At 43.0% G+C, this 26,873-nt stretch overlaps 1 protein-coding gene across 1 annotated transcript in view; it reads right to left on the bottom strand.

The window, feature by feature from the left end:
* The window catches only part of LOC139269009 (probable E3 ubiquitin-protein ligase HECTD4), a 279,923-nt gene that overhangs the window by 96,864 nt on the left and 156,186 nt on the right, over window positions 1–26,873 (bottom strand). The window contains exons 20-33 of the mRNA XM_070887933.1: window positions 25,723–25,832; window positions 21,975–22,182; window positions 20,592–20,711; window positions 20,197–20,301; window positions 19,882–20,045; window positions 18,196–18,438; window positions 17,025–17,217; window positions 16,154–16,258; window positions 12,656–12,744; window positions 11,576–11,751; window positions 10,718–10,853; window positions 6,984–7,125; window positions 4,601–4,767; window positions 3,230–3,376 (exon numbers count right to left, since the gene is read on the bottom strand). Of these exons, the coding sequence (XP_070744034.1) occupies window positions 3,230–3,376; window positions 4,601–4,767; window positions 6,984–7,125; window positions 10,718–10,853; window positions 11,576–11,751; window positions 12,656–12,744; window positions 16,154–16,258; window positions 17,025–17,217; window positions 18,196–18,438; window positions 19,882–20,045; window positions 20,197–20,301; window positions 20,592–20,711; window positions 21,975–22,182; window positions 25,723–25,832 (2,105 nt within the window). The remainder of the gene's footprint in view (window positions 1–3,229; window positions 3,377–4,600; window positions 4,768–6,983; window positions 7,126–10,717; window positions 10,854–11,575; window positions 11,752–12,655; window positions 12,745–16,153; window positions 16,259–17,024; window positions 17,218–18,195; window positions 18,439–19,881; window positions 20,046–20,196; window positions 20,302–20,591; window positions 20,712–21,974; window positions 22,183–25,722; window positions 25,833–26,873) is intronic.

The raw sequence follows: 26,873 nt of genomic DNA, 5'->3' as shown, positions 1-26,873 counted from the left end.
TGCAATGCCCATTTTGAAGGTTAGCCACGTGCCACTTTGTGAACTTCTAGATTTTCAAAATGCTCACATCTGCAATCGTTCAAGGATGGAAAGATTTCAACAGGGAAAACACTAATCTTTTGTGTGTATGACGAATACCATGAATTGCAACATTTTCTTTGGTTAGCACTTGTATAAAGATTTTTAAAACTTCGTTGATATAAAAAGAAAAGCCTCCTCAGATGCTGGAAATTTAGGTCAGGGTTGATATGGACGCTGAGGGTGCGAGCAGCCTGGTTGAGCTCGAGACAGTGGCCGAGGAAGGGGATGGAATCGGTTTAAAGGTATGGAATTTGGGGCTTGAGGCAAAGGTGATAAGAACATAAGAAATAACAGCAGGAGTAGGCCATACGTCCCCTCGAGCCTGATCCGCCATTCAATAAGATCATGGTTGATCTGATCATGGACTCAGCTCTACTGCCCTGCCTGCTCACCAATGGTTTCAGTGTTCCCAATATTTAACTGAAGGAAATAGTTGATCCAAGACTGAACCTCGGACAAGCAGTCTAACAACATAGAGGTAGTGGAGAGGTCAAGAAAGGTGATCGAGAGATAGAGCTGGGTGTCGGTAGTACCCTTATTAGGCGGGAAATTGTGCTCGGGAAATTGATGGGATTGAAGGCCGATAAATCCCCGGGGCCTGATAGTCTGCATCCCAGAGTACTTAAGGAAGTGGCCCTAGAAATAGTGGATGCATTGGTGATCATTTTCCAACAGTCTATCGACTCTGGATCAGTTCTTATGGACTGGAGGGTAGCTAATGTAACACCACTTTTTTTTTTAAATGGAGGGAGAGAGAAAACGGGTAATTATACACCGGTTAGCCTGACATTAGTGGGGAAAATGTTGGAATCAATTATTAAAGATGAAATAGCAGCGCATTTGGAAAGCAGTGACAGGATTGGTCCAAGTCAACATGGATTTACGAAGAGGAAATCACGCTTGACAAATCTTCTGGAATTTTTTGAGGATGTAACTAGCAGAGTGGACAAAGGAGAGCCAGTGGATTTGGACTTTCAAAACGCTTTTGACAAGGTCCCACACAAGAAATTGGTGCGCAAAATTAAAGCACATGGTATTGGGGGGTAACGTACTGACGTGGATAGAGAACTGGTTGGCAGACAGGAAGCAGAGAGTCGGGATAAACGGGTCCTTTTCAGAATGGCAGGCAGTGACTAGTGGAGTGTCGCAGGGCTCAGTGCTGGGACCCTAGCTATTTACAATATACATTAATGATTTAGATGAAGGAATTGAGTGTAATATCTCCAAGTTTGCAGATGACACTAAGCCAGGTGGCTGTTGAGCTGTGAGGAGGATGCTAAGAGGCTGCAAGGTGACTTGGACAGGTTAGGTGAGTGAGCAAATGCATGGTAGATGCAGTATAATGTGGATAAAAGTGAGGTTATCCACTTTGGGGGCAAAAACACAAAAGCAGAATATCTGAATTGCGGCAGATTAGGAAAAGGGGAGGTGCAACGAGACCTGAGTGTCATGGTACATCAGTCATTGAAAGTTGGCATGCATGTCCAGCAGGCGGTGAAGGCAGCAAATGGTATGTTGGCCTTCATAGCTAGGAGATTTGAGTATAAGAGCAGGGAGATCTTACTGCAGTTGTACAGGGCCTTGGTGAGGCTTCATCTGGAATATTGTGTTCAGTTTTGGTCTCCTAATCTGAGGAAGGACGTTCTTGCTATTGAGGGAGTGCAGCGAAGGTTCACCAGACTGATTCCCAGGATAACAGGACTGATATATGAGGAGAGACTGGATCGACTCGGCCTGTATTCACTGGAGTTTAGAAGGATGAGAGGGGATCTCATAGAAACATAAAATTCTGACGGGAATGGACAGGTTAGATGCAGGAATAATGTTCCCGATGTTGGGGAAGTCCAGAACCAGAGGACACACAGTCTAAGGATAAGGGGTAAGCCATTTAGGACTGAGATGAGAAACAACTTCTTCACTCAGAGTTGTTAACCTGTGAAATTCTCTACCGCAGAGAGTTGTTGATGCCAATTCATTATATATATACATACACAAGAGGGAGTTAGATATGGCCCTTATGGCTAAAGGAATCAAGGGGTATGGAGAGAAAGCAGGAAAGGGGTACTAAGGTGAATGATCAGCCATGATCTTATTGAATGGTGGTGCAGGTTCGAAGGGCTGAATGGCCTACTCCTGCACCTAATTTCTATGTATATGTGGAACCTGACGCTGTGTCTTTTGATGATGTCACCAAGGGGAATGATGTAGACAAGAGGAGTGGGGCAAGAATAGAACTTTGGTGGACTGCAAAGGTAAAAGGGCACTGGTGAGAAGATAAACCATTGCTGAAAATAATTTGGCTATTATTGGATATTTAAGAGTGAAAGTTGTACTAATGAACTAGACAGCAGAAAATAGCTATTGGAGGAGTATGGCGTGGTTGTCAATGTCAAAGCCTGCAGAGGTAAAAGACAGATAATGCATCAGTCACACAGGGCGTCATTTGTGACTTTGGTTCGAGCCTTTTCGGTGATGTGGCAGGGATAGAAACCGGATTGGAGAGATTGAAACATGGCGTTGCGGGAAGAATGGACATGGAATTGGGAAGCAACATAATGCTCAAATACTTTGCACAGGAAACGGAGTTTGTAGATGGGGTGGTAGTTTTCTATGACAGAGGGATCAAGGCTGGGTTTTTGGGAGATGGTGGCAATTTTGAAAGAGGAGAACAGTATCGGAGGGGAGGGAAGCATTTACAATGTCAGCTAGCATGGGGCCAGGAAGGGAGTTGGGTTATTAGAGTTGAGTGGGAATGGGCTCAAGGCAACAGGAGGCGGGCGTCATGGACAAGTTCGGAGAGGGTATGAGGGGGGAATAGAAGAGAAACTAGAGAGAAATGCGGATTCAAGGCTACAGTGTATAGTAAGCAGCAGAGGCAGCTGAACAGATGGCCTCAATCTTAGTTATAATGATGTTCATGAGTTCCTTGCACTTGGTGGTGAGGGTGGAGAGAGCAACACCTAAACCATTCTTACTCCCAACTAAAAATACGTTCTATCTGGTGAGACACACATAGGCTACATCATATTAAACAGCTGCCTATATTATTTGGAACTCTCTAAAGCATACCAAGTGTAACAGAGGTTAGACCAATAGATAATCCAGCACCCAATTCATTGCAATGCCATGAGCAGCATCTGCTCCCTACCTGGTGTATGGTATAGTACAAAGGAGACCAATGCTGTTGGCACAGGCTATTGGGTATCGGGCACAAAGAGAAACGACCGATGTCATGGTCTCGCCAAATGCTTCTTGAACCTGCTCCACCATCCCACCACATGTCAGCTCTTCAATTCTGAAAGAACAAAAACATTAATATTTACCAGTGGGAAACAACACTGCTTGACTGTTGCAAAATAGCTTCTTTCCAACACCAACTTCTGAATTAAATATTATTCATTAAAACATTGTAACATCCTTCAACTTGTATGTGCACATAAACTTGTGTCAAAATCCTGTAAATCTAACTATTTGTTTTTAAAACTTCACTCATCTGCTCTTTTATTCATCAACCATGGCGCTGTCCTGGATCATGCTCTTCAGCAGCGTGTTTGTTTTAAACATTAACAGGAGCCACATTGCTGGATTACACACCAGTAATCATTCAAGAATTGTTTTACCGCATAGGTAACCAAGGAGGGAAGTGTGCGATTAATGGGATAGAATGAAACAAAAAGAATTTAAAGAGGAGCAAAAAGAATGTAAAATTTTAATATGAAATTGGATAAGAAGAATGATACCCTCCTTCCTACTTAGAAAATTTTACTTAAAAATGTTTTTAAAATTGCCTGGTTGCAATTCTGCAGGTAATAGGTTGGAGTCTCAGGGCTGCCCAGCATCGCACTCAATGACCTCACTTCAGTAAGATATGGTAGCTCTTGACCAGGAAGGAGCATCAAATGGAATCCAATGCATCGGATTGGACTGGGAGATCCAACTCACTTTGTTGGAACGGTGTTCTTTGCTGGACAATTATGGAGCAGCAATACTGACAGCCATTAGGGAAGTTCTCTGTGCCTGAAGTTGGAGGATGATGCCTGGTGACTAGCTGTGCATAAAGCAGAAAAAAATGGAGTGGGGGAGGGTGAAACATGCAGACAATTAACAATTTATAAAGATGACCATAGGGAAAGCAGTCTCAATCCAGTTCCTGTAGCCCCTCATTCAGAATTAACTGGCATTCACACTTGAACAGACCCAAGGACGATTGGTATTAAAAATGTAAATATTGGTCTGTTGGGGCCAGCTCTTCTGAGACTGGAGCTGAGGCACGTTACTGGGATAGAACAGAGAGACACGTTCCATTCACCCAAACTAACATCCCTCATCTTGGAGTATTTTTTTTCTTTAAAAAAAGTGTTTTTAAATAGAGGTAGATGCACAGTACTGGGGTTCATAACATTAGAAGAGAGAACCAAGTCAATATGCTGCCATGCCCCAAAAGCTTACTTTGTCACCGAGTTTCTTCGTAAAGAACAAGCATTTTTTTTTTCCACCATTTAACTGGTCAGCATCTCACCTTGGTCCACCTTGAAGGACTGTGGTTACAGGTCCCACCAAATGAGTGACACCACCGACACGGACTGCTGCTGTCAACAGCTCACGCATGTGCACCAGGGCCTGTTTCCTCGTGTTACCACGCCGCCACCGGGTCTGGGCAGCTAAAAGGAAACTGCTGCTCGACACCTAAATCAAAACAAAATCAGAACTTCCGAGTGCTGTTTACATAACTCAACAATGGCATCTCCATCCTTATTTAATGGGGTAAACAACTTGCATTTATATAGCGCCTTTAATGTGGTTGAGCGTCCCAAGGCGTATTATGTGACAAACAATTTGACACCGAGCCACACAAGGAGAAATTAGGGCAGGTGATCAAAAGCTTGGTCAAAGAGGCGCATCTTGAAGGAAGAGAGAGAGATAGAAAGGCAGAGAGGCTCAGGCAGGGAATTCCAGAGCTTGGGGCCTAGGCAACAGAAGGCCCGGCCATCATTGGTTAAGCAATTATAATCAGGGACACGCAAGAGGGCAGAATTAGAGGAGCGTAAACATCTCAGGAGGGGGTTCTGGGGCTGAAGGAGATTACAGAGATAGGGAGGGGCGAGGCCATGGAGGGATTTGAAAACAAGAATGAGAAATCGAGGCAATCAGTACTGACAAATGGCGACATTTAAAGATCAACAGAAAGACGGTAATGTATGCAGCAATGTAATGTCATAGATGCTAGGTAGGTAAGTTCGCATGAAGGCAAAGATGATAAAAGTGTCCAAGTACATCTAGGCCAGTGAGATAATGGCCCCAAGTTTCAACACGCGGCAAAACAGGTGCCCCTCCGAGCTGGGCGCCCGTTTTTTGCGCCGAAAACGGCGCCTGAAAAAAAAAAAACGCGCTATTCTCGAGCGCTTTGCAGCTCGATGCGTGTTTGGCGCGGCGCCCAGGGGGCGGAGCCTACCACTCGCACCGATTTTGTAAGTGGGAGGGGGCGGGTACCATTTAAATGAGTTTTTTTCGTGCCGGCAACCCTGCGCGTGCGCCTTAGAGCGTTCGCGCACGCGCAGTGTGAAGGAAACATTGGCACTCGTCAATTTTTGTAGTTCTTTGTAGCTGTTCAATTTTTTAAATTTTTTAATAAAAGCACATTGCCCTTCCATGATCAGCACTGAGGCTTCTTGCAGCAGTGAGAAGGCTGCAGGAAGCCTCAGAAGTTGAGGCAGCCGTTTCCCGACGGGCCCGACCGACGGCAGGGGGGCCTCCTCGGGAACGGCTGCTGCCGTCGGTCGGGCCCTTACTGCCTCCCCCCCGCTGCCATCGGGAACGGCTGCTGCAGTCGGTCGGGCCCTTACTGCCTCTCCCCGCCATCGGGAACGGCTGCTGCCGTCGGTCGGGCCCTTACTGCCACCCCCCCACCCCCACCCCCCGCCATCGGGAACGGCTGCTGCCGTCGGTCGGGCCCTGACTGCCTCCCCCCCGCTGCCGTCGGTCGGGCCCTCACTGCCTCCCTCCCGCTGCCATCGGGAACGGCTGCTGCCGTCGGTCGGGCCCTTACTGCCTCTCCCCCCCCCCCCCCCCCCCGCCGTCGGGAACGGCTGCCTCAACTTGAGGCTTCCTGCAGCATTCTCCCTGCCTGAAGCACTTTCACACAGGTAGGAACATGGTTTATTTAATCTTTTCTTTGCTTATAAATTTTTATTCAGGTTGGAATTATTTGTATAATATTTGTATAAGTATAACTAAGGATTTATTGTAGAATGTAATGACTTCTCTTCCCCCCCCCCCCCCCAACCTCGTTCCGGACGCCTAATTTGTAACCTGCGCCTGATTTTTTAATGTGTAGACAAGGTTTTTTCAGGCCTACAAAAATCTTCACTTGCTCCATTCTAAGTTAGTTTGTGGTACGTTTTCACTGTGGAAACTTTCAAATCAGGCGTCAGTGGCCTGACACGCCCCTTTTGAAAAAGAAATTCTGTTCCAAAGTGAAACTGTTCTACCTGACTAGAACTGCAGAAAACTTAAATGTGGAGAATTGCGATTTCTAAGATACTCCGTTCTCCACCAGTTGCTCCTAAAAATCAGGAGCAAATTATGTGGAAACTTGGGGCCAATATGTCTGGTTACAGATGTACAAGAGCAGGTGGCATAATTGGGGTCAAGGATATTTAATGTGAGGAACAAAAAAAAAACAGAAGACTGCAACTTCCCCGAGATCATGTCTCACCCTAACATTGCACCACAATTTCCAAAAGTTGATCCTGCAACAGCTTAGCATTTCAAATTATATTTAATACATGACAACGCAATACATCCAAACATATAATTATGTTCCTTTTCTATATTGGTTTCTCAGAATTTTCCAGTAACCTTGGATATAAAGTACAATTACAAAAAGCAGATTCAACACTTACAGCCTGGTCAGGATTGGTCCCAATGAAAGCAAAGAGCTGTCCGAGCAGCACGCTATATGTTGGCTTGTCGCGGCTATCCTCAATAGCCAGGGACTGAAGCAGAGTGAAGGAACTGCTCCGATGACTATTCCCATGGCGTCGCCTGCGAATAATAGACAAATCCTCAGACATCTATCGGTTAGAAATTACTCTGATCTATTAATATACAGCACTTAAAGTATACTACTTAACAGTCTAAGGGCTAGACTTTCCCCAAAGCCCCTCACCGCCCGATTGCCGGCCAGAAACACACTAACATTCCGCAACTAACGCTGGTGAAAATTTCCATAATAAAGGTAAGAAATACCGGCGGCGAGAAATGGATCTTGCACCAATATTCTCAACAGTTAAAGGCGAAACTAGGTGAAACGGGCGGTTCTTAAAATGTTTTTAAAAATTTACTCCAAGGCTGCGGTTGGGCCGAGGGAGGGGGGGATTTTTTATTTTAATTTCACAAAAAAAGTTTAAAAAACATTCCCAAGGTAGTTTTACAGCTAATCGCTGTTTTACCTTTCTTTGCAGAGTACTCACCTACCACCCTATTTAAGCAGCTTTCACAGGGCGGTTCCCTCGACGATCTGGACGGGCTTCCGTTGAGGCCAAACTTATGCCCTGGTGATTCTCTCGGCAGTGGACGTCGACGGTTCCATTTAAAAAGTCAGGGGGAAACTTTCGCCGGGCGGTTTCTCTCACAAAAACAGCTGTAACGCTGAGAAAACCGCCGAAAATGAAGTGAAAGTTCCCCCCCCCCCCTCCACACCCCAAGTGTTTGTACCCCAACAGTAATTTCTGGACTTAAACATCGAAGTCACCAAAAATATGTACCTGTTCAACATATAGTCTTGCTCAAATGTAGCATTTTGAAAGACAAACCCTGACTCTTCTCCAATCCAATAACATCTGTGTAATGCATTTAATGGAGATGGAAAATTCTGAGGGGGCAAGAACAGTGCTTTTTGTTCCAAGTAGTCACCCGTTGTCTATTTAAAAAAAAAATATTCCTCCACTTTATTTTTTTTAGAATCCTATCAGAGACCCCCTTCCCCCAGCTCGAGTCTCTCTCCCTCAAGCTGCTCAAGTAATGTCACATGCATCTCAGAGTATCTCAATTCACTTTGACACTTCTGAAAGCCATACAACCCCATAAAAATCCAGTGCTGCCACTATCCAGTTGGTAGTGAGTGTTGAAGAAATGTTTTTCTTACACAGACAGGAAGGGGAAAACTCTGAACATAAAGCACTCCTCCTGGAGACATTCTTTCCCCTGTAAAGTTCCATGGTCTTGATAACATTTTGAAGTTTCATTACACTCACTCAATAGCTGATCAAACTTTTAGCATGTGGACTGAGTTTGAGTGCTACTGTGATAAAAAAAATAAAGCCTACATCGGTTGCTGACATAGCAGATTTGGAAAGGAATATGGATGGAGAACAGGATCACAGCTAGTAAGTGATCAAACTGTAGAAAAATAAAAAGCATTGGTACTTGGGCGACAGATTTGAAGCCTTTTTAAAAAAAGTGTGTTCTGGCATGTAGGGGCGCTGACAAGACCAGCATTTATTGACCATCCCCAAATGCCCTTGAGAAGGTTGTGGTGAGCTGCCTTCTTGAACCGCTGCAGTCCTTTGGTGACGGTACTCCCACAGTGCTGTTAGTGAGGGAGTTCCAGGACTTTGGCCCAGCGACGATATAGATCCAAGTCAGGATGGTGTGTGATTTGGAGGGGAACTTGCAGGTGTTCCCATGCGCCTGCTGCCCTTATCCTTCTAGATGGTAGAGGTCGCGGGTTTGGGAGGTGCTGCCGAAGAAGCCTTAGTGAGTTGTTACAGTGCATCTTGTTGATGGTACACACTGCAGCCATGGTACGCCGGTGGTGGAGGGAGTGAATGTTTAAGTTGGTGGATGGGGTGCCAATCAAATGGGCTGCTTTGTCCTGGATGGTGTTGAGCTTTGAGTGTTGTTGGAACTGCACTCATCCAGGCAAGTGGGAATATTCCATCAAAATCCTGACTTGTGCCTTGTAGATGGTGGAAGGACTTTAGGGAGACAGGTGGTGAGACACTCGCCGCAGAATACCCTGCCTCTGACCCGTTCTTGATACCACAGTATTTATGTGGCTGGTCCAGTTAAGTTCTCCCCCCCATTCCCCCCGAGGATATTGATGGTGGGGGATTCAGCAATGGTAATGCTGTTGGATGTCATGGGGAGTTGGTTAAACTCTCGCCTGTTGGAGACAGTCATTGCCTGGCACTTCTGTGGCGCGAATGTTACTTGCCACTTATCAGCTCAAGTCTGAATGTTGTCCAGGTCTTGCTGCATGTGGGCATGGACTGCTTCATTATCTGAGGAGTTGCGAATGGCACTGAACACTGTGCATTCATCTGAACATTCCCACTTCTGACCTTCTAACGGAGGGAAGGTCATTGATGAAGCAGCTGAAGATGGCTGGGCCTAGGACACTGCCTTGAGCAAGTCCTGCAGTGATGTCCTGGGCTGTGATGATTGACTCTGTGCGAGGCATGACTCCAGCCAGTAGTGAGTTTTGCCTCCTAATTCCCATTGACTTCAATTTTACGAGAACCACACTCGGTCAAATGCTGCCTTGATGTCAAGAACAGTCACTCTCACCTCACCTCTGGAATTCAGCTCTTTTATCCACATTTGGACCAAGGCTATAATGAGGTCTGGAGCCAAGTGATCCTGGCGAAACCCAAACTGAGCATCGGTGAGCAGTTATTGGTGGATATGTGCCACTTGATCACACTGTGAACAACACCTTCCATCACTTTGCTGATGATTTGAGAGTAGACTGATGGGGCAGTAATTGGCCAGATTGGATTTGGCCTGTGGACAGGACATAACCTGAACAGTTTTCTATATTGTCAGGCAGATATTGTAGCTGTACTGGAACAGCTTGGCTAGAGGCGCGACTAGTTCTGGAGCACAAGTCTTCAGCACGACAGCCGGGATGTTGTCGGGGCCCATAGCCTTTGCTGTATCCAGTGCGCCAGCTGTTTTTTGATATCACGTGGAGTGAATCGAATTGGTTGAAGACTGGCTTGTGTGTTGGTGGGGACCTCAGGAGGAGGCAGATATGGATCATCCACTCGGCACTTCTACCTGAAGATGGTTGTAAATGTTTCAGCCTGGTCTTTTGCACTCACGTGCTGGGCTCCGTCATCATTAAGGATGGGGATATTCATGGAGCCTCCCCACCCCCCACCCCCCAGTTGTTTATTCACGACTGGATATGACAGGACTGCAGAGCTTTGATCTGATCTGTTGATTGTGGAATTGCTTAGCTGTTTATAGCATGCTGCTTCCACTGTTTTGCATGCATGTAGTCCTGTGTTGCAGTTTCTCCAGGTTGGCAACACATTTTTGAGTATGTCTGATGCTGCTCTTGGCATTCCCTTTCTGCACTTTTCATTGAACCAGGGTTCGTTTCCTGGCTTGATCGTAATGGTAATTACTAGTCCAGGCCCCTGGATTACTAGTCCAGTAACATAACCAGTATGCTACCATTCCCAGTTAGGGATTACAATTCCAGTCTGAAGACAGAAAATCAGATATAGGCTAACAAAACAGATATACACACAGGCATGCGTACTTAAATAATCTGCATGATCGGAAATGTACTCAAGAGTGATGATCAGGACTTACTCAAATTATCTGAATTCACTTAATTCTTTACCTCTGGTTGGCTCGTGTGAATTCTAAATCTTCATTTGCAATCATCTCCAGGTCAGAGGGCGCTGACATACTACGCAGGAAGACAGGTTGGCGAACAGTGTGAGAAATCACCTTGGTTTCGGAAGAAGATTTGCATGCTGGTAAAATAAGCAAAAACATAAATGGATGCTGAATATTTCTGCAAATAATTCTATAAATGTGGGATTTTTGTACTTGTCACTTAGCTGGGACAAGTTATCATGCATTAAACTATCTCGTCCATACTTCTGTTTTTAAACTTCCTGTATCCACCCCTGCCATATTTTCCCCACTCTTGATACTGTCAAAATCCAAACACATTAGACCAAAGCAGTTATTAACAGCAGACTGGAAGTGATTTTAATTGAGATGTCCTGTTCAGGGGCTCTTTTTTTTTCCCCAAGCCTAGTTGAAATATTTCATCACGTTTACGGGCCAATATACTATGCAGATTTTTTTCCACTTTATTGCCAAGTGTAGGAAGTTGAAGATCATTAAAAATATCAGACATTGCATGTTATAAACAGCAAGGTGTGTATTTCAGAAGTTCAGAGACCAGACACCTACACAAAGTTCTCTGAATTGTTTTATATTCTTCACGTGATTACGCAGTTATAAATGTTTCAGGCTCAGGCCAATACACCCACATTTTCAAGCCTTGAATAGGAACATTTTTTAAAAACCGCTAACACCAACATTACAGTGACGATGCATGATTAGTGTACGATTGAGTTCTAAAGTAAACACAAAAATCAAATATTCAATGCAAAAACAGACCGACTAGAAGTAAAAAGGCCCTCCTCTTCTTTCCATTCCCACTCTGATAAGTCAGCATCAGTACCTGGCGTGTCAGCTGGGGTTCCTGAAATACTCCTGGTCAGACCAGACTGTGCAGCTATGGTAACGTGCAACAACAGCTCAGCTCGGTTCATCAAGCTTTTTACCAAAGCTTTCGTTTTTGCTAATGAATGCGAAGACTTCGGCAGCAAAGAGTTCACCTCCTGACTAAACTTCTCTCTGTGCAAAAGAACATTTTAATTAAAAAGCTGGTAAAAATAAGCAGCATAAATAAATGTATTCTACTTGAAATTTAGCGTAAAATAAAGTAGTGACATCAGTCAAACAAACTGCTGCTAGTGTCACAACAGATCATTTGTTCTCGCTAAAGACTTTTGAGGTCAGCACTGTGGTTTTTACAGTAGCGCCCAGGACCGAACATTTCCCACCCAGGAGTATCATTCACAGCTGACGGAGTTATGACAACAGCTCAGTTGAATCTTACTCCAACTCACTTTCTCTTCAAGTTTTACTTAGTAGCTTCAGTAGACATTTGAGCAGAGATTCAGACTGGGAGGGGGAAAATAAGGTTGGATACACAAACCCGCATCCTCCCACACTCACACATGCCAATCGTCTGCATTTCATGCTGACATTCAGCATTTAAACCCATAGCCCACTTGCGAGTACTTCCCAGCCTGGATCCTTTCTGGCCTTTACGGCTCAACTACACAGTGATTAAACATCAAAGAGTTAATTCAGGACTACATTTGACTCAACAGCTTTTCTCAGAATAGATCATATTTTGCTCGTCTTTAGGGTGACATGTATGCCTTTCTAATCATCTGTTCCCCTGTCATTCACAAGCATGCACTTTTTAAGCAGGAGTCATTTGAAATCAATCAGGAGCAGAAACCCTGCCTGATTTTCTCCCTCCTGTGCTCAGGATCAATGAGGACAATTGCAGAACTTCTACCTCCTCACTGCCCACGATCATCCAACAGCACAGACTAGGAAACATCCCTCAGACTTCTGGTTCATAGAACTTAGTACTACAGCAGGCAGTACTTCTACCCACTAAGCCACTAGAGGAAGCTTTAAGCAAGAGAAACAACTGTCACCAGAGCAGCGAATGTCATCATACCTTAACAAAAGGACCATGTTCTCCAAGTCATTACTGTCAAATGCCATCTCCTTCAGGGAGCAGAGCAGCTCTAACTCCTTGATTTTACTCTGGAGAAAAAGAATAGTATTACAATTGTATTTTGGGATCAACTTATATGTTTTCAACCTATGTGATTATCTTGTGTAACACATCACACAGTCAATCACCTCTAGGAGTTCAGCATCAAGAATACCCATTATAAAAGTTTCGCATTCACCTCACTCCAGAACTGGATTACAGAATGGAGGCGGATACTTCAGGGCAACACCGAGGGAGTGATGTACTGTCGGGATCTCATCTTGTTAAACAGAGACAATGTGATGGATGTAGATTCCACTGTACTATTCAAAGAGCAAGAAGCTCTTCTGGTGTTCATGTCAACAATCCTTCCTCAACCAACATTACCAAAAACAGCTTAGCTGGTCACTCATCTCACTTACGGTTCCTAGGCCAAAAAATTGGCTGCCATATTTTTTGACAAAGCAACAGTGATGCTTCGGGGAACAAAGAAATGGCAGACCAATTGAACAAGTACTTTGGTTCGGTATTCACTAAGGAGGACACAAACAACCTTCCGGATATAAAAGGGGTCAGAGGGTCTAGTAAGGAGGAGGAACTGAGGGAAATCCTTATTAGTCGGGAAATTGTGTTGGGGAAATTGATGGGATTGAAGGCCGATAAATCCCCAGGGCCTGATGAACTGCATCCCAGAGTACTTAAGGAGGTGGCCTTGGAAATAGCGGATGCATTGACAGTCATTTTCCAACATTCCATTGACTCTGGATCAGTTCCTATCGAGTGGAGGGTAGGCCAATGTAACCCCACTTTTTAAAAAAGGAGGGAGAGAGAAAACAGGGAATTATAGACCGGTCAGCCTAACCTCAGTAATGGGTAAAATGATGGAATCAATTATTAAGAATGTCATAGCAGCGCATTTGGAAAGAGGTGACATGATAGGTCCAACTCAGCATGGATTTGTGAAAGGGAAATCATGCTTGACAAATCTTCTGGAATTTTTTGAGGATGTTTCCAGTCGAGTGGACAAGGGGGAACCAGTTGATGTGGTATATTTGGACTTTCAGAAGGCTTTCGACAAGGTCCCACACAAGAGATTAATGTGCAAAGTTAAAGCACATGGGATTGGGGGTAGTGTGCTGACATGGATTGAGAACTGGTTGTCAGTCAGGAAGCAAAGAGTAGGAGTAAATGGGGACTTTTCAGAATGGCAGGCAGTGACTAGTGGGGTACCGCAAGGTTCTGTGCTGGGGCCCCAGCTGTTTACACTGTACATTAATGATTTAGACGAGGGGATTAAATGTAGTATCTCCAAATTTGCGGATGACACTAAGTTGGGTAGCAGTGAGAGCTGCGAGGAGGATGCTATGAGGCTGCAGAGTGACTTGGATAGGTTAGGTGAGTGGGCAAATGCATGGCAGATGAAGTATAATGTGGATAAATGTGAGGTTTTCCACTTTGATGGTTAAAAACAGAGAGACAGACCATTATCTGAATGGTGACAGATTAGGAAAAGGGGAGGTGCAACGAGACCTGGGTGTCATGGTACATCAGTCATTGAAGGTTAGCATGTAGGTACAGCAGGCGGTTAAGAAAGCCTTCATAGCGAGGGGATTTGAGTACAGAGGCAGGGAGGTGTTGCTACAGTTATACAGGGCCTTGGTGAGGCCACACCTGGAGTATTGTGTACAGTTTTGGTCTCCTAACTTGAGGAAGAACATTCTTGCTATTGAGGGAGTGCAGCGAAGATTCACCAGACTGATTCCCGGGACTGACCCATCAAGAAAGACTGGATCAACTGGGCTTGTATTCACTGGAGTTCAGAAGAATGAGAGGGGACCTCATAGAAATGTTTAAAATTCTGACGGGTTTAGACAGGTTAAATGCAGGAAGAATGTTCCCAATGTTGGGGAAGTCCAGAACCGGGGGTCACAGTCTAAGGATAAGGGGTAAGCCATTTAGGACCGAGATGAGAGAAACTTCTTCACCCAGAGAGTGGTGAACCTGTGGAATTCTCTACCACAGAAAGTTGTTGAGGCCAATTCACTAAATATATTCAAAAAGGAGTTAGATGAAGTCCTTACTACTAGGGGGATCAAGGGGTATGGCGAGAAAGCAGGAATGGGGTACTGAAGTTGCATGTTCAGCCATTAACTCATTGAATGGCGGTGCAGGCTAGACGGGCCGAATGGCACCTATTTTCTATGTTTCTATGTTTCAAAATGTAATTGGACAATCTCTCAGGGCTGCACAGAAGCACAGCACATTGGAGCACCTGATAAGATGCTATAAAAATGCAAGTCCATTATTTTTTTTTGTCGACATGAACACAAAACTAGATATCCACGAAGGTTCATAAACCCAAGACGGGCAACAGCTTACGCAATGAAAAAAATCAGCGCACAATTCTTCCATCTCCCAATGAGGCACTAATTTGCACATATTCATATGCTCTTTATGCAAAGGCGCAAAACTGATCATATACAATTGCTGAGCTCCTGACCATTTTGCTCTTCCTGCATCCTGGGTAAGTTGATATTTATTTTGCAATGAGCTCCTGCGAAGAGAAGCCCTTCTCCTAGTACCTGGAATTTTTGACCTGCACATAGTGTGGTATTAAACAAGCATTAGCATTCCATCAAACCAGCAATCTCTCAGGGCAGCACAAAGGCACAGTACATTGGATCCAAAGATGTCCTTCACTCACTGTCCCCCCACAATTACTCTCGATATGAAAAGTGCAATTAACACAAGATGGTCCTTCTAACTAATTTTGACAAATATGTGGATGGCCAACGTGTTAGATCCAGCTCCCTAAAGTTCAAACTGAGGCCTCAGAAGACTGTGAAGTCAGTAGTTTAGGTTCTATGTTTTTGGTAAAAGCTGCTTTCATTTTTATAGGCAGCACGAGCCTGGAGCAGCTGGAGGGAGATTTAAACATCAGCGTCTCCCTGACAACAGAGGCAGTTCGAGCCTGGATCTATTATAGGTCCTATCAAGAGGACAAAATGAGAAATAGAAAGTAATAAAATTGACATCACAAGGATGGAGGACAGTGATTGGTTCTTCCGGATTCATTGAATCACTGGACTTAAAGAAAGCTAATAACTGATTTAATTTGCTTCAATTGCTGATTTTCTAATTTTAAACTTAATTTATAATTGTATATATTATTTAATTTTGTTTAATAATTCATCTTTATTATACTGATTTTACGATTGTATACTCCTTATTGTATTATTTAGTGTAATTTGAATTTCTTTCCCAGTTTTTGCGCCTGTATATTTTAGCTGCCGCTTCAGACCCAAGCCTTTAACCTCTTTTTACACTTCCTTCTAGCACTTTTTCTCTTTCCCTCAATGGTCAATATCTAACGTGTTGTAAAATTGTTGTGAAGCGCCTTGGGACGTTTTACTACGTTAAAGGTGCTATATAAATAAACGTTATTATTCAAATGCTAACCTCATTGAAGTGATAGTCATGGAAGAATGGCACATTGTTTTCCAGTTTTCCTTGCTGGCCATCTTCCATCTCACTCTGCCATTTCTGCTCAAGCTCCGCTACACTCTAAGAGATAATAAAACATCAGTAAAGCAAATATAGGATTATTCTGAGAACAAATGGGTATGAGAAAACATCTAGATGTGTGTAAGAGCAGGAGTGAGGTTTGCACAATCTGTTAGAATAAAGTTGCTGGATATACAACCAGAGCCAGTCACAGGTTATCAAAGAGAGGCACTGAGAAGAGATTCAGTACTTCCTTCATATGGAAGGTAGTAGAGCTAAAAAGGAGGTAATTGAAGGGATAAGTTAGTTTAATACATTCTCAGACACCTCCCAATAGCTGGTAACAGAGACCTGAGAGTTGGCCACCTGGTCACCTTCAGTCAGGGAATGATTGGTCTTTTTTGTAGCAAAAAGACCAGTGAGAATGAATTTAAAAAAATAAACACACCATTCTTAGTTGAAACATGAATAAGACACATATTTTACAGTCAAAACTAGAATTTCAAGATAATGATGACATTTTAAGTGTTCCCAAAAACAATTCCCAGCTGTTAAATGTATTACTATCATTGATAATGGTAAAAATCACAAAAGAAAAGTTGCATTGATTCATAACATTAACTGCTGGACTTGTGTCATATAGACAACATATTCTTGTTTTCACATGTTCTTGTTAAAACTCATCAATTTAGAATGGCATGAGGGAACCTATGAAAATACCTCTAACCCTCACATTTCTCCTTCCCAAAAGCAGCCACGCCGACAATGCTGCTCCTCCCATCCAAAACAGGCATACCAAGGTGCCCTTCTGCCCCCTCAACTTTACCTGAAGTTGCCTCTCCATGGCATTAAGTTTTTTAAAAGTTTCTCCCATTATTTTACACAGTAGGTCATACTCTTCCAGGTGCTCCTCTCGGTACTGGAAATTAATCAGAGACTGCAGAGCGTCAATCAGGTTCAAATGTTTGATCACACATGACACCACCATTTCCTCCATCACATCAGGCTGAATCACTTCCCTACAATCAAAAGGTAAAATGCGTCATTAGGGAGTGAGCGGCCAATCTTCACAAACCTGACAATTCCATAAATAACTTCGCAGTACAAGAAACAACTCTATCAAGCAAGATCTTCTCAGAGAAAGAACACAGACTGTTGGCAGCCTACTGCACTGATCTTGAATGTGCCTTTTCTTTCTCTATAATGGTCAGCATCATATTTGACAAATGCGTCATACCGAGAAACGCAGCGCCATAAATATCTGCACCAAGCTATTAAGTGGAAAGATGTTTATTACATCATAGTGGCATGTAAAATTTACTGCTCCTGGAATGGTTTCCAGCCCAGAGATAGGGAGCAATGGAAGAGAAAGAGGGGCAAGGATTGAGGAAGAATTGTTTTTATCATGATATGGTTATCTTTATAATGATAATTGTTTGCTGTTATTTCTGTAGAAATGAACATCGCATAGCAGCAAGTGCCCTGCTCAGGGATAAATGGAGCCATTAAGACCACGAAAGTCCCAAGTTTGATTACCAGCCTTTGTTAACAGATCTATTCTTGGATGATAATGTGGTTGCTATAGTTGGTCTCAGTGGCCCTGAGCCCGGGGGGGAAAAACAGCTTCTGTTCCCTTGATCATTATTCCTCGACTGCAGGATGGCAGGAGAGAACAAAACCAGGCTCAGTTCAGATCAGCCTTCGATAGCCTGCTGGCACTCATTATCTAGGCTTTGCCATGAAGAACGACCACTTGTAACCGAGGGCAGCTGGCACCCATGGAACCATACCACAAGAGTCAGTCCCTCCAGGGATAAAGAAACTATCAGCAAACATAAAAGAACATTATAGAACTAAATGGTTGGCTGAAGTATTCAATTATTCAAACTCTACTTTTTATTCCGTCGATCCTATACACTTTCATAAATGTTACGGCATCAAAGCCCCTCGTGTGTCTTACAAGGGAGAAGTACTGATATTTAAAGGGTCACACTCACTTAATACTCGGTCTGAACTGAGGTCGTGCTCTGCCAGATATTTCCCTGAGTTTTCCCATTATTCCAGGAGGCAAACGAATCCTTGGCAAATCAAAGTAGTGCCCACTGGCAGGAGGAGGTGGTGCGAGTGCATCACAGGGATATGTGAACTCCCTGTCTTCTTCGATAGTTAGTGGCAGAGGAGAAGGGCTCGGTGTCAAAGCAGGAGATAAGGCACCGTTAGCTTCAACCTGCCACTGGCATCTGTCAGCGAGAGATGGGAAAGATTTGTTATATTTAATTCTTGTACAGAAATTGCATGATTTTATTTTTGACTTTGCAGGAGAATTTGTGCCATCAAGTTGAGCAGCGTCAGTGCTGGGTAGGGAATGGTTACGATTTGCATTCACCAAATACGTTCTCTGCTGCCCGGTACAATGGACAATATCCACTGGCCCACACTTCCTTTGACTGAAATGTGACCGTAGGCACAGGTAGCATGCTAGGTGAATAAACTAGTTTAAAATCAACATGTACACTGCAAACAGCACCTCTAAACCACTTCAACTAATAGACACTCAGACTGTACAACTCAGGCAGTAGCTGCAAATCCGATTTAGTAAGTAAAATTTAAATAAGCAAAAGTAAAACAGCAGAAAGTATATAAATCATACTGCTTACTAAAATGATAACATCCCAAACTCTGAAAGCTCTTGCATCTCGCAATTAAACGAACTAAAAAGAATCCAGCATTTATTTTTCAATTAATTGGGGGGGGGGGGGGGGGAGGGCTCAGAGCATGGAGCTGTTCATCAAAACCAGCAGGCACCTTGAATGAAATGCTTGCTACAATACTCACACCTGCTGCTGGATCAGCGAACTCAAATGGTTAGCTGCTCTCTTGTTAAAAAGGTGAGCAAGCTTCCAACCTCCTTCAACCCATTCTGAAAACAGTTTATCTACGGCAATCTCCCTCAAAATATAATTAAAGAAAAGGAATTCAAATCACGTTATTTCCTTAGCAATGAGCCATAATTGGTGGGATTCCCAGATAATGTGCGTTTTACATTGGGACTGGCTGTTTCAAGCCACGCGGTAACCAATTTGAAGTTATCAGCACTCCCATGAAGAATTTAATTACATAGCAAATATACCATGGTGTTGCACAGTAAGTCGAAAGATATACTGTTTATAACAGGGTTTTTATCTTGTGGTCTGCACGAGAATGTTAATTTAGTGCAAAATTGAGGACAGTTTTGTGCTGTTGGGCTATACCTCTAGAAACTGGCTTGAGACCACACAAGCTCATATCACATAGGACCCTCACAGCCATCTAACTCAAAGCTTTCTTTCAATTCTCAGCATGTTAAAAGCTTATCTCGTTCTCTGATCAGCAAGGTTCATTCTTTGGTAAGGAGTTCTGTCATGCAAAATTGGAGCAATTGAATCCATAAGTACAACAGTGTTTAACCAGCCAGTCCCATGTATTGCACTTGTTTAAATAACATGACAATCAGAGTCTTAAAAAGCCTTCTACTACACATTCAACTTTAGTATGATCACTGCTTTCAGCAGCCCAGTAGCTGAAACACTAGAACACTGTAAACCCAATTCAGAGATCAATTAAGGAGCAACCAGTAATTTCTCACCCTCCAAAATGAGCCGACAACAAATTTGCCAAATGAGAAAATAAGCCGGGCAACTTGCCTCTGTAGCAGTTTTGATCGGAGTAGTTGTTGACATGCTTCCTCCTCTTTAGTTGTCTCAGGTCCATTATAAAGGATCCGTAGCATGGAGCAGGCTAATACAGAGAGACCCAATGCAAGATCAGCAAGGAAGGGGAGCCCCCCGGAAACATCCTCCGATGACTCCTGCAACAAGCCAAATAATCAAAGCAAGCAGAGGTTTCTAAAGCTAATTGCCAAATGCAACAGGATGTACCAAAGTCAAACTTGTGACCATCAGAGACACATCTACGTTTACATATATGGAAATTAAACTGGAAAAATCTATCCACCTTACCTGGGCTCGAACAGTACAAGCAAATCCCCACATGGCTTTATCAGGTGTGTTGTGCTCTCGTCCACTCCTCATCTCAAAAGAAAATGTCACTGTATCCCCCTCAACCTGACAAATACATATGATTTAATTTTCAGACTCCATTGAGCTAGGCATGGCTTCAATTCTAAATAAGACTAATGTGTACAGAGCAATGGCTTTGCACTATCAGATTTCAATTCTTCCATTTCAGTATCTATTATACATTCAAAAACAGAATTTAACTCACTGCATTCTCTGAAAAAAATGTAATTTATTTCAAAACTAGGTATACAGGAGAACTACTCAAATAATTACAAGAAAAAGAACTTGCTCATTATCAAGTTTCTCGCTGGCATATACTTAACAATTTTAATTACCTTGACCAAGTCCTTAGGCCAGCCAGTTCCCAGTACACTGCGACTTCCATAACCCAATGTATTTCCTCCATACTCTGCCACTTTCCTGCTGTTAGTGTTTGGACCTGCATATATCACCAGCTACAAAAATAAATCGCACATAATTGAAGGACAGTAACACCCCGTCAGACCGGAAGATCATATTTAAAATAAATTGACTATTAAAATATTTCAGAAAGAAATTTAATGAAAAACATTAGAGCACTTAAAATAGGGTGGAGAAGATTAAGTCCTATTGATTGATGAACATTAGATCACATCACCCGGCAGGAACTCAAATCACAAGATCAAGTTCAAGGCAAATATCAACAGGAATAAACTGTTCTACAGGGACCACCCATCTTAAAGATAAATTACTCAAAGGATTCCATGTTCCACTCTTGAAACAAGTTCAGCACATGTCTTGCACAACAATTTGAAGCCGAAGAAACCCAGAGGAAATGAGAAGGCAGAAAAACTTGGAACAGAAGACTTGGAAGAGATGGGCATCAAGACAAAACAAAAAGCTGATACTTTGGAACAAATACATTATCAGCCAGAGAAAGCAGACACAGTCTTCAGGTATATCCATTGGTGCCATTTCCAAAGCACAATTGCATCACTGTTTCACTAAGCCAATGGAGGATCAAACAAGCTTTTACAAAGAATGCCCTTAAAATACAAACTTTGCAGCTAATTTGTGAAGGGAAAAATCAAAACAAAACCAGACACATTTTCAAAATTCTAGTTTGGCTGTATGCACAACATTCATTCTACATTTTTTTGCCATTTTCTCAGGTTTATTGACCTATTTTGAGATCGGCTGTGACAAATCCCCAACTCATTGACTCCCACAGATTCTGCTTTGAAGTTTGCAGACATACTGATAATCTTGGGGGTCCAGTTAAAGTTTGCTGATTGTAAACGGGAAGGTAATTTCCCTTTTGTTGGTCTCTTTTACCCATTCCTCTGTCTGTTTTGCATAGAGTGGAGGGAGTGATTCCTTATGAGGAGAGCACTCTATGGTGTTTTATCCAAGTCACATGAGCTCAGGTATAGACAATCTTCAGATACTCATGTTGAAGTCATTACATGTGGATTTCTCCAGGTCCAATGGACTGTTTAATTGAGGGAAGCAGTTTTCAATGACAATTCAGACTGGGATTTTGAACTTTAAACCTTTGAATGAGAGCCCAGCTCTGGAACACCCAAAAGAATGATAAAAAGACCTTTTTTTCTTTTGCACAATTTTGTCTGCATCAGCTCTCTCCCTCCAGTTTTTAACAAATAGGATTAAAACCCATCTTGCCGAACTCTAATGCTAACAATGTGAATCTGATTACAATATGCTTTGCATCCATTTACCTTGTCATAGTCATATTGGGAGGAGCAGCGAGTGTCAAACCTCAGATACAGGCAGCGTGCACCAGGAATATGGACAGTCTCTTTGAACTTGTAGTTGTCTCTCACAGGATGGACTGTTTCTACTGTTTTCCCAGCTGCCCATGGGGCAGGGATCTTCAAACCAGTCAGAAAGCCAGGCTCTTCCTTTTCCTCCAGCATACTGTAGTTCCTAATGAAAAATGAATTAATTTAGCAGTATTCTGACAGTTACAACAATTAATTCAGGCAATTTCAAAACAATCCTATACCAAGCCAACAGACTGACAACTGAAAGATTTAAACCTTCCATATGGGGTCCAGGGGTCACAGACTCGGCATAAGGTTTCGGCCATTTAGGACTGAGATGAGGACAAATTTCTTCAGAGGATTGTCAACCTTAGAATTCTCTACCCCAGCAAGCTGTGGATGCTCAGTCACTGAGTATGTTTAAGAAAGATTTTTGGATACCAAGGGAATCAAGAGATATGGGGTTAGCATGAGAAGGAAGAGTTAAGGTAGAAGATCAGCCATGATCTTATTGAATGGCGGAGCAGGTTTCGAAGGGCCGATTAGCCTACTCCCGCTCCCATAAATCTCGGCTGACACTCCAGTGCGGCGCTAAGGGAGTGCTGGACTGTCGGATGAGATGTTAAACCGAGGCTTCCTCATGTGGACGTGAAAGATCCTATGGCCACTATTTCGAAGAAGAGCAGAAAAGTTATCCCCAGTGTCCTGGCCTATATTAATCCTTCAATCAACATCACAAAATAATAAGAGGAAAAAGTCACTGGTGGGCATAGTCTATTGGCCCCCTAACAGTAGCTACACTGTTAGTATAAATCAAGAAATAATGGAAGCTTGTAATAAAGGAACGGCAATAATCATGGGCAATTTTAACCTTCATATTGATTGGACAAAGCAAATTGGCCAGGGTAGCCTTGAGGAAGAGTTCATAGAGTGCATCAGGGATAGTTTCCTTGAACAGTACGTTGCGGAACCAACAAGGGAGCAGACTATCTTAGATCTGGTACTGTGTAATGAGACAGGATTAATAAGTGATCTTGTAGTAAAAATCCTCTAGGAATGAGTGACCATAACATGGTTGAATTTCAAATTCAGTTGGAGGGTGAGAAAGTTGGTTCTCAAACCAGTGTCCTAAGCTTAAATAAAGGAGACTACAAAGGTATGAGAGCAGAGTTGGCTAAAGTGGACTGGGAAAATAGACTAAAGTATGGGACGGTTGATGAGCTGTGGCAGGCATTTAAGGAAATATTTCATAACTCGCAAAAAAAATATATCCCAATGAGAAGGAAAGACTGTAAGAGAAGGGATAACCATCTGTGGCTAACTAAGGAAATAAGGGATGGTATCAAATTTAAAACAAGGGCATACAATGTAGTCACACTAGTGGGAGGCCAGAGGATTGGGAAACTTTTAAAAGCCAGTAAAGAACTAAAAAAAAAAGAGAGAGGGGGAAGATAGATTATGAAAGTAAACTAACACGAAATATAAAAACAGATAGTAAGAGTTTCTACAGGTACATAAAAAGGAAGAGAGTGGTTAAAGTAAACGTTGGTCCCCTAGAGGATGAGACTGGGGAATTAATAATGGAGAACAGGGAAATGGTAGAGACATTGAACAAATATTTTGCATCAGTCTTCACAGTTGAAGACACTAAAAACATCCCAATAGTGGATAATCAAGGGGTTATAGGGAGGGAGGAACTTAATACAATCACCATCACTAATTAAGTAGAACTCGGTAAAATAATGGGACTAAAGGCGGACAAGTCCCCTGGACCTGATTGCTTACACCCTAGGGTCTTAAAAGTGGCTGCAGAGATAGTGGATGCATTGGTTGTAATTTACCAAAATTCCCTGAATTCTGGGGAGGCCCCAGCGGATTAGAAAACTGCAAATGTAACGCCCCTATTTAAAAAAGGAGGCAGGCAAAAAGCAGGAAACTATAGACCAGCTTACCTAACATTGGTCTTGGGAAAATGCTGGAGTCCGTTATTAAGGAAGCAGTAGCGGGACATTTGGAAAAGCATAATTCAATCAAGCAGAGTCAGTATGGTTTTACGAAAAGAAAATCATCTTTAACAAATTTGCTGGAGTTCCTTGAGAATGTAACGAACAGGGTGGATAAGGGGGGAACCAGTGGATGTAGCGTAGTTGGATTTCCAGAAGACATTTGATAAGGTACCACATAAATGGTTACTGCACAAGATAAAAGTTCACGGGGTTGGGGCAATATATTAGCATGGATGGCGGATTGGCTAACTAACAGAAAACAAAGAGCCGGGATAAATGAGTCATTTTCCGGTTGCAAAACAGTAACTAGTGGGGTGCCGCAAGGATCGGTGCTATGTCCTCAACTATTTACAATCTATATTAATGACTTGGATGAAGGGACTGAGTGTAATGTAGCCAAGTTTGCTGATGATACAAAGATGGGTGGGTAAGCAAATTGTGAGGACGACACAAAAAAATGTGCAAAGGGTTATATATAGTCAGGTTAAGTGAGTCGGCAAAAATTTGGCAGATGGAGTATAATGTGGGAAAATGTGAGGTTATCCACTTTGGCAGAAAAAAATAGAAGCGCAAATTATAATTCAAATGGACAAAAATTGCAAAGTGCTGCAGTACAGAGGGACCTAGGGCTCCTTGTGCATGAAACACAAAAAGTTAATATGCAGGTATAGCAAGTAATCAGGAAGGCAAATGGAACGTTGGCATTTATTGCAAGGGCGATGGAGTATAAAAGCAGAGAAGTCCTGCTGCAACTGTACAGGATATTGGTGAGGCCACACCTAGAGTACTGAATACAGTTTTGGCCTCCGTATTTAAGGAAGGATATTCTTGCATTGGAGGCTGTTCAGAGAAGGTTCACTAGGTTAATCCGGAAATGAAGGGGGGTTGGCTTATGAAGATAGGTTGGGCCTATACACATTGGAGTTCAGAAGAATGAGGTGATCTTATCGAAACATATAAGATAATGAGGGGGGTCGACAAGGTGGAAGCAGAGAGGATATTTCCATTCTTAGGGGAAACTAAAACTAGAAGACATAGTCTCAGAATAAGAGGCCCCCCATTTAAAAACTGAGATGAGGGGGAATTTCTTCTCTCAGAGGGTTGTAAATCTGTGAAATTCTCTGCCCCAGAGAGCTGTGGAGGCTGGGTCATTGAATATATTTAAAGCAGAGAGAGACAGATTTTTGAGGGATAAGGGTTATGGGGAGTGGGCAGGGAAGTGGAGCTGAGTCCATGATCAGATCAGCCATGATCTTATTAAATGCCGGAGCAGGCTCGCGGGACCAGGTGGCCTACTCATGCTCCTACTTCTTATGTTCTTATGTAAACAGATTATCTGGTCATTATCACATTGTGGGAACTTGCTGAGCGCAAATTGGCTGCTGAGTTTCCTACATTACAACTGTGACTACACTCCAAAAGTACTTCATTGGCTGCAAAGTGCTTTGAGACGTCCGGTGATCATGAAAGGAGTTATATAAATATAAGTCTTTCTATGTTCCTACCAATATTCAAATTTAAAATTTAGCAGCCCATATGTGCTCAGCCCATGCCTGTATAAATGCAGAACTCTTCCTACCATACGTGTTCACAGCCAGATCAGTAGCTGTAGTATAACCGCAACGTCAGCTACTCAATAATATTCACAAGGAGTGAAACTGTATCCTGCCCAGCACAATCAGATTAACATCCATCACCTATCATCCAACGAGAGGTGCTTCCCTTTCTGGCTCTGTTCGGTTCCTGCGTAGGGATCATCACCCATCTCTGTGAAAATGGGAGCTTGTATTTTCAACAGCAAGGCAGTCTGCACAAAAGAACAGGACATGGAACTTTACATACCAGTAATAGATGTGAGTCAAGCAGCGACAAGGTTTTAGTCATCTGAAAAATGAATGATGTAGTCAACTTCTGAAACACATTTTGCAAATTTTAAAAATACAAGAAATAAAAGGGTGGGTAGCTAGGTTGCATGATGATCAGATGTGGGTCCACCTCACATTCTCTACAAGGGAAATAGTCCAAGAGTTAGGGGCGGAGGAAAGAAAATCATATGGCACAAGTTCCATCACCTGGTTAGAAAGCAAAACCAGCAAAGGTCATAAAACATGCCTGCCCTTTCATTTAGGGAACATTGCATGACATGAGTGAGGAGTAGTAAGAGTCACAAACCACAAACTCACAGTATGATTTACCAAGTAGATTACTTATTCTGCTGCAGAAAATGATACCAGAGCTGTTATGAGTTAATCAGCTCCAGCAGATCATGAATGTAAAACGACAGCACTGGGACAGAAATCATACGACATGCAAAATGTACCTGCATTTCAGTAGCGCACCCGACAACATAGACAATGACAATCCCCCGTCCCTCACAACCTTATCAGTTCTGCTCATGAGCCCAACTTAAAAAAAAATAATTAGTGAACTTGCAGAAATATACATTGCTAAAATGCTTCAAGAAATTTTATTTTCAAACTACTAAGCTGCTCCTATGACTCAGCAATTTTGAGACGTTGAGTCATACTGACCTGGAAGGTCCCAGGTTCCATTCAACAGTTAGTTAATCTCACATGGGTCGGAAGGTAGATAAGCTTGGCCAGGGATCTCCACTCCTGACTGCTGCCCAACAACTCCCACTAAAAGTCCACTTGTATGGACATCAGTTGAGGGTGGGAACAAATAGCCGCCCAGCATTCACCAGCAAGGCTTGAGAGAATATAACTGGTCGCTTGGGTATGGTGGAATGGCACACCTGCAAGGAATCATTGCCTTCAGGAGAGGAAGGGAGAAGAGAAGAACACTTGCAAGAGGAGGAAAGAAAAAAAAATGTCTAGAAACAAGAGTG

This window comes from Pristiophorus japonicus, chromosome 8 (assembly GCF_044704955.1).
Source record: "Pristiophorus japonicus isolate sPriJap1 chromosome 8, sPriJap1.hap1, whole genome shotgun sequence".
Classification (NCBI taxonomy): domain Eukaryota; kingdom Metazoa; phylum Chordata; class Chondrichthyes; family Pristiophoridae; genus Pristiophorus; species Pristiophorus japonicus.
This window is presented reverse-complemented; position numbering and strand designations above follow the sequence as displayed.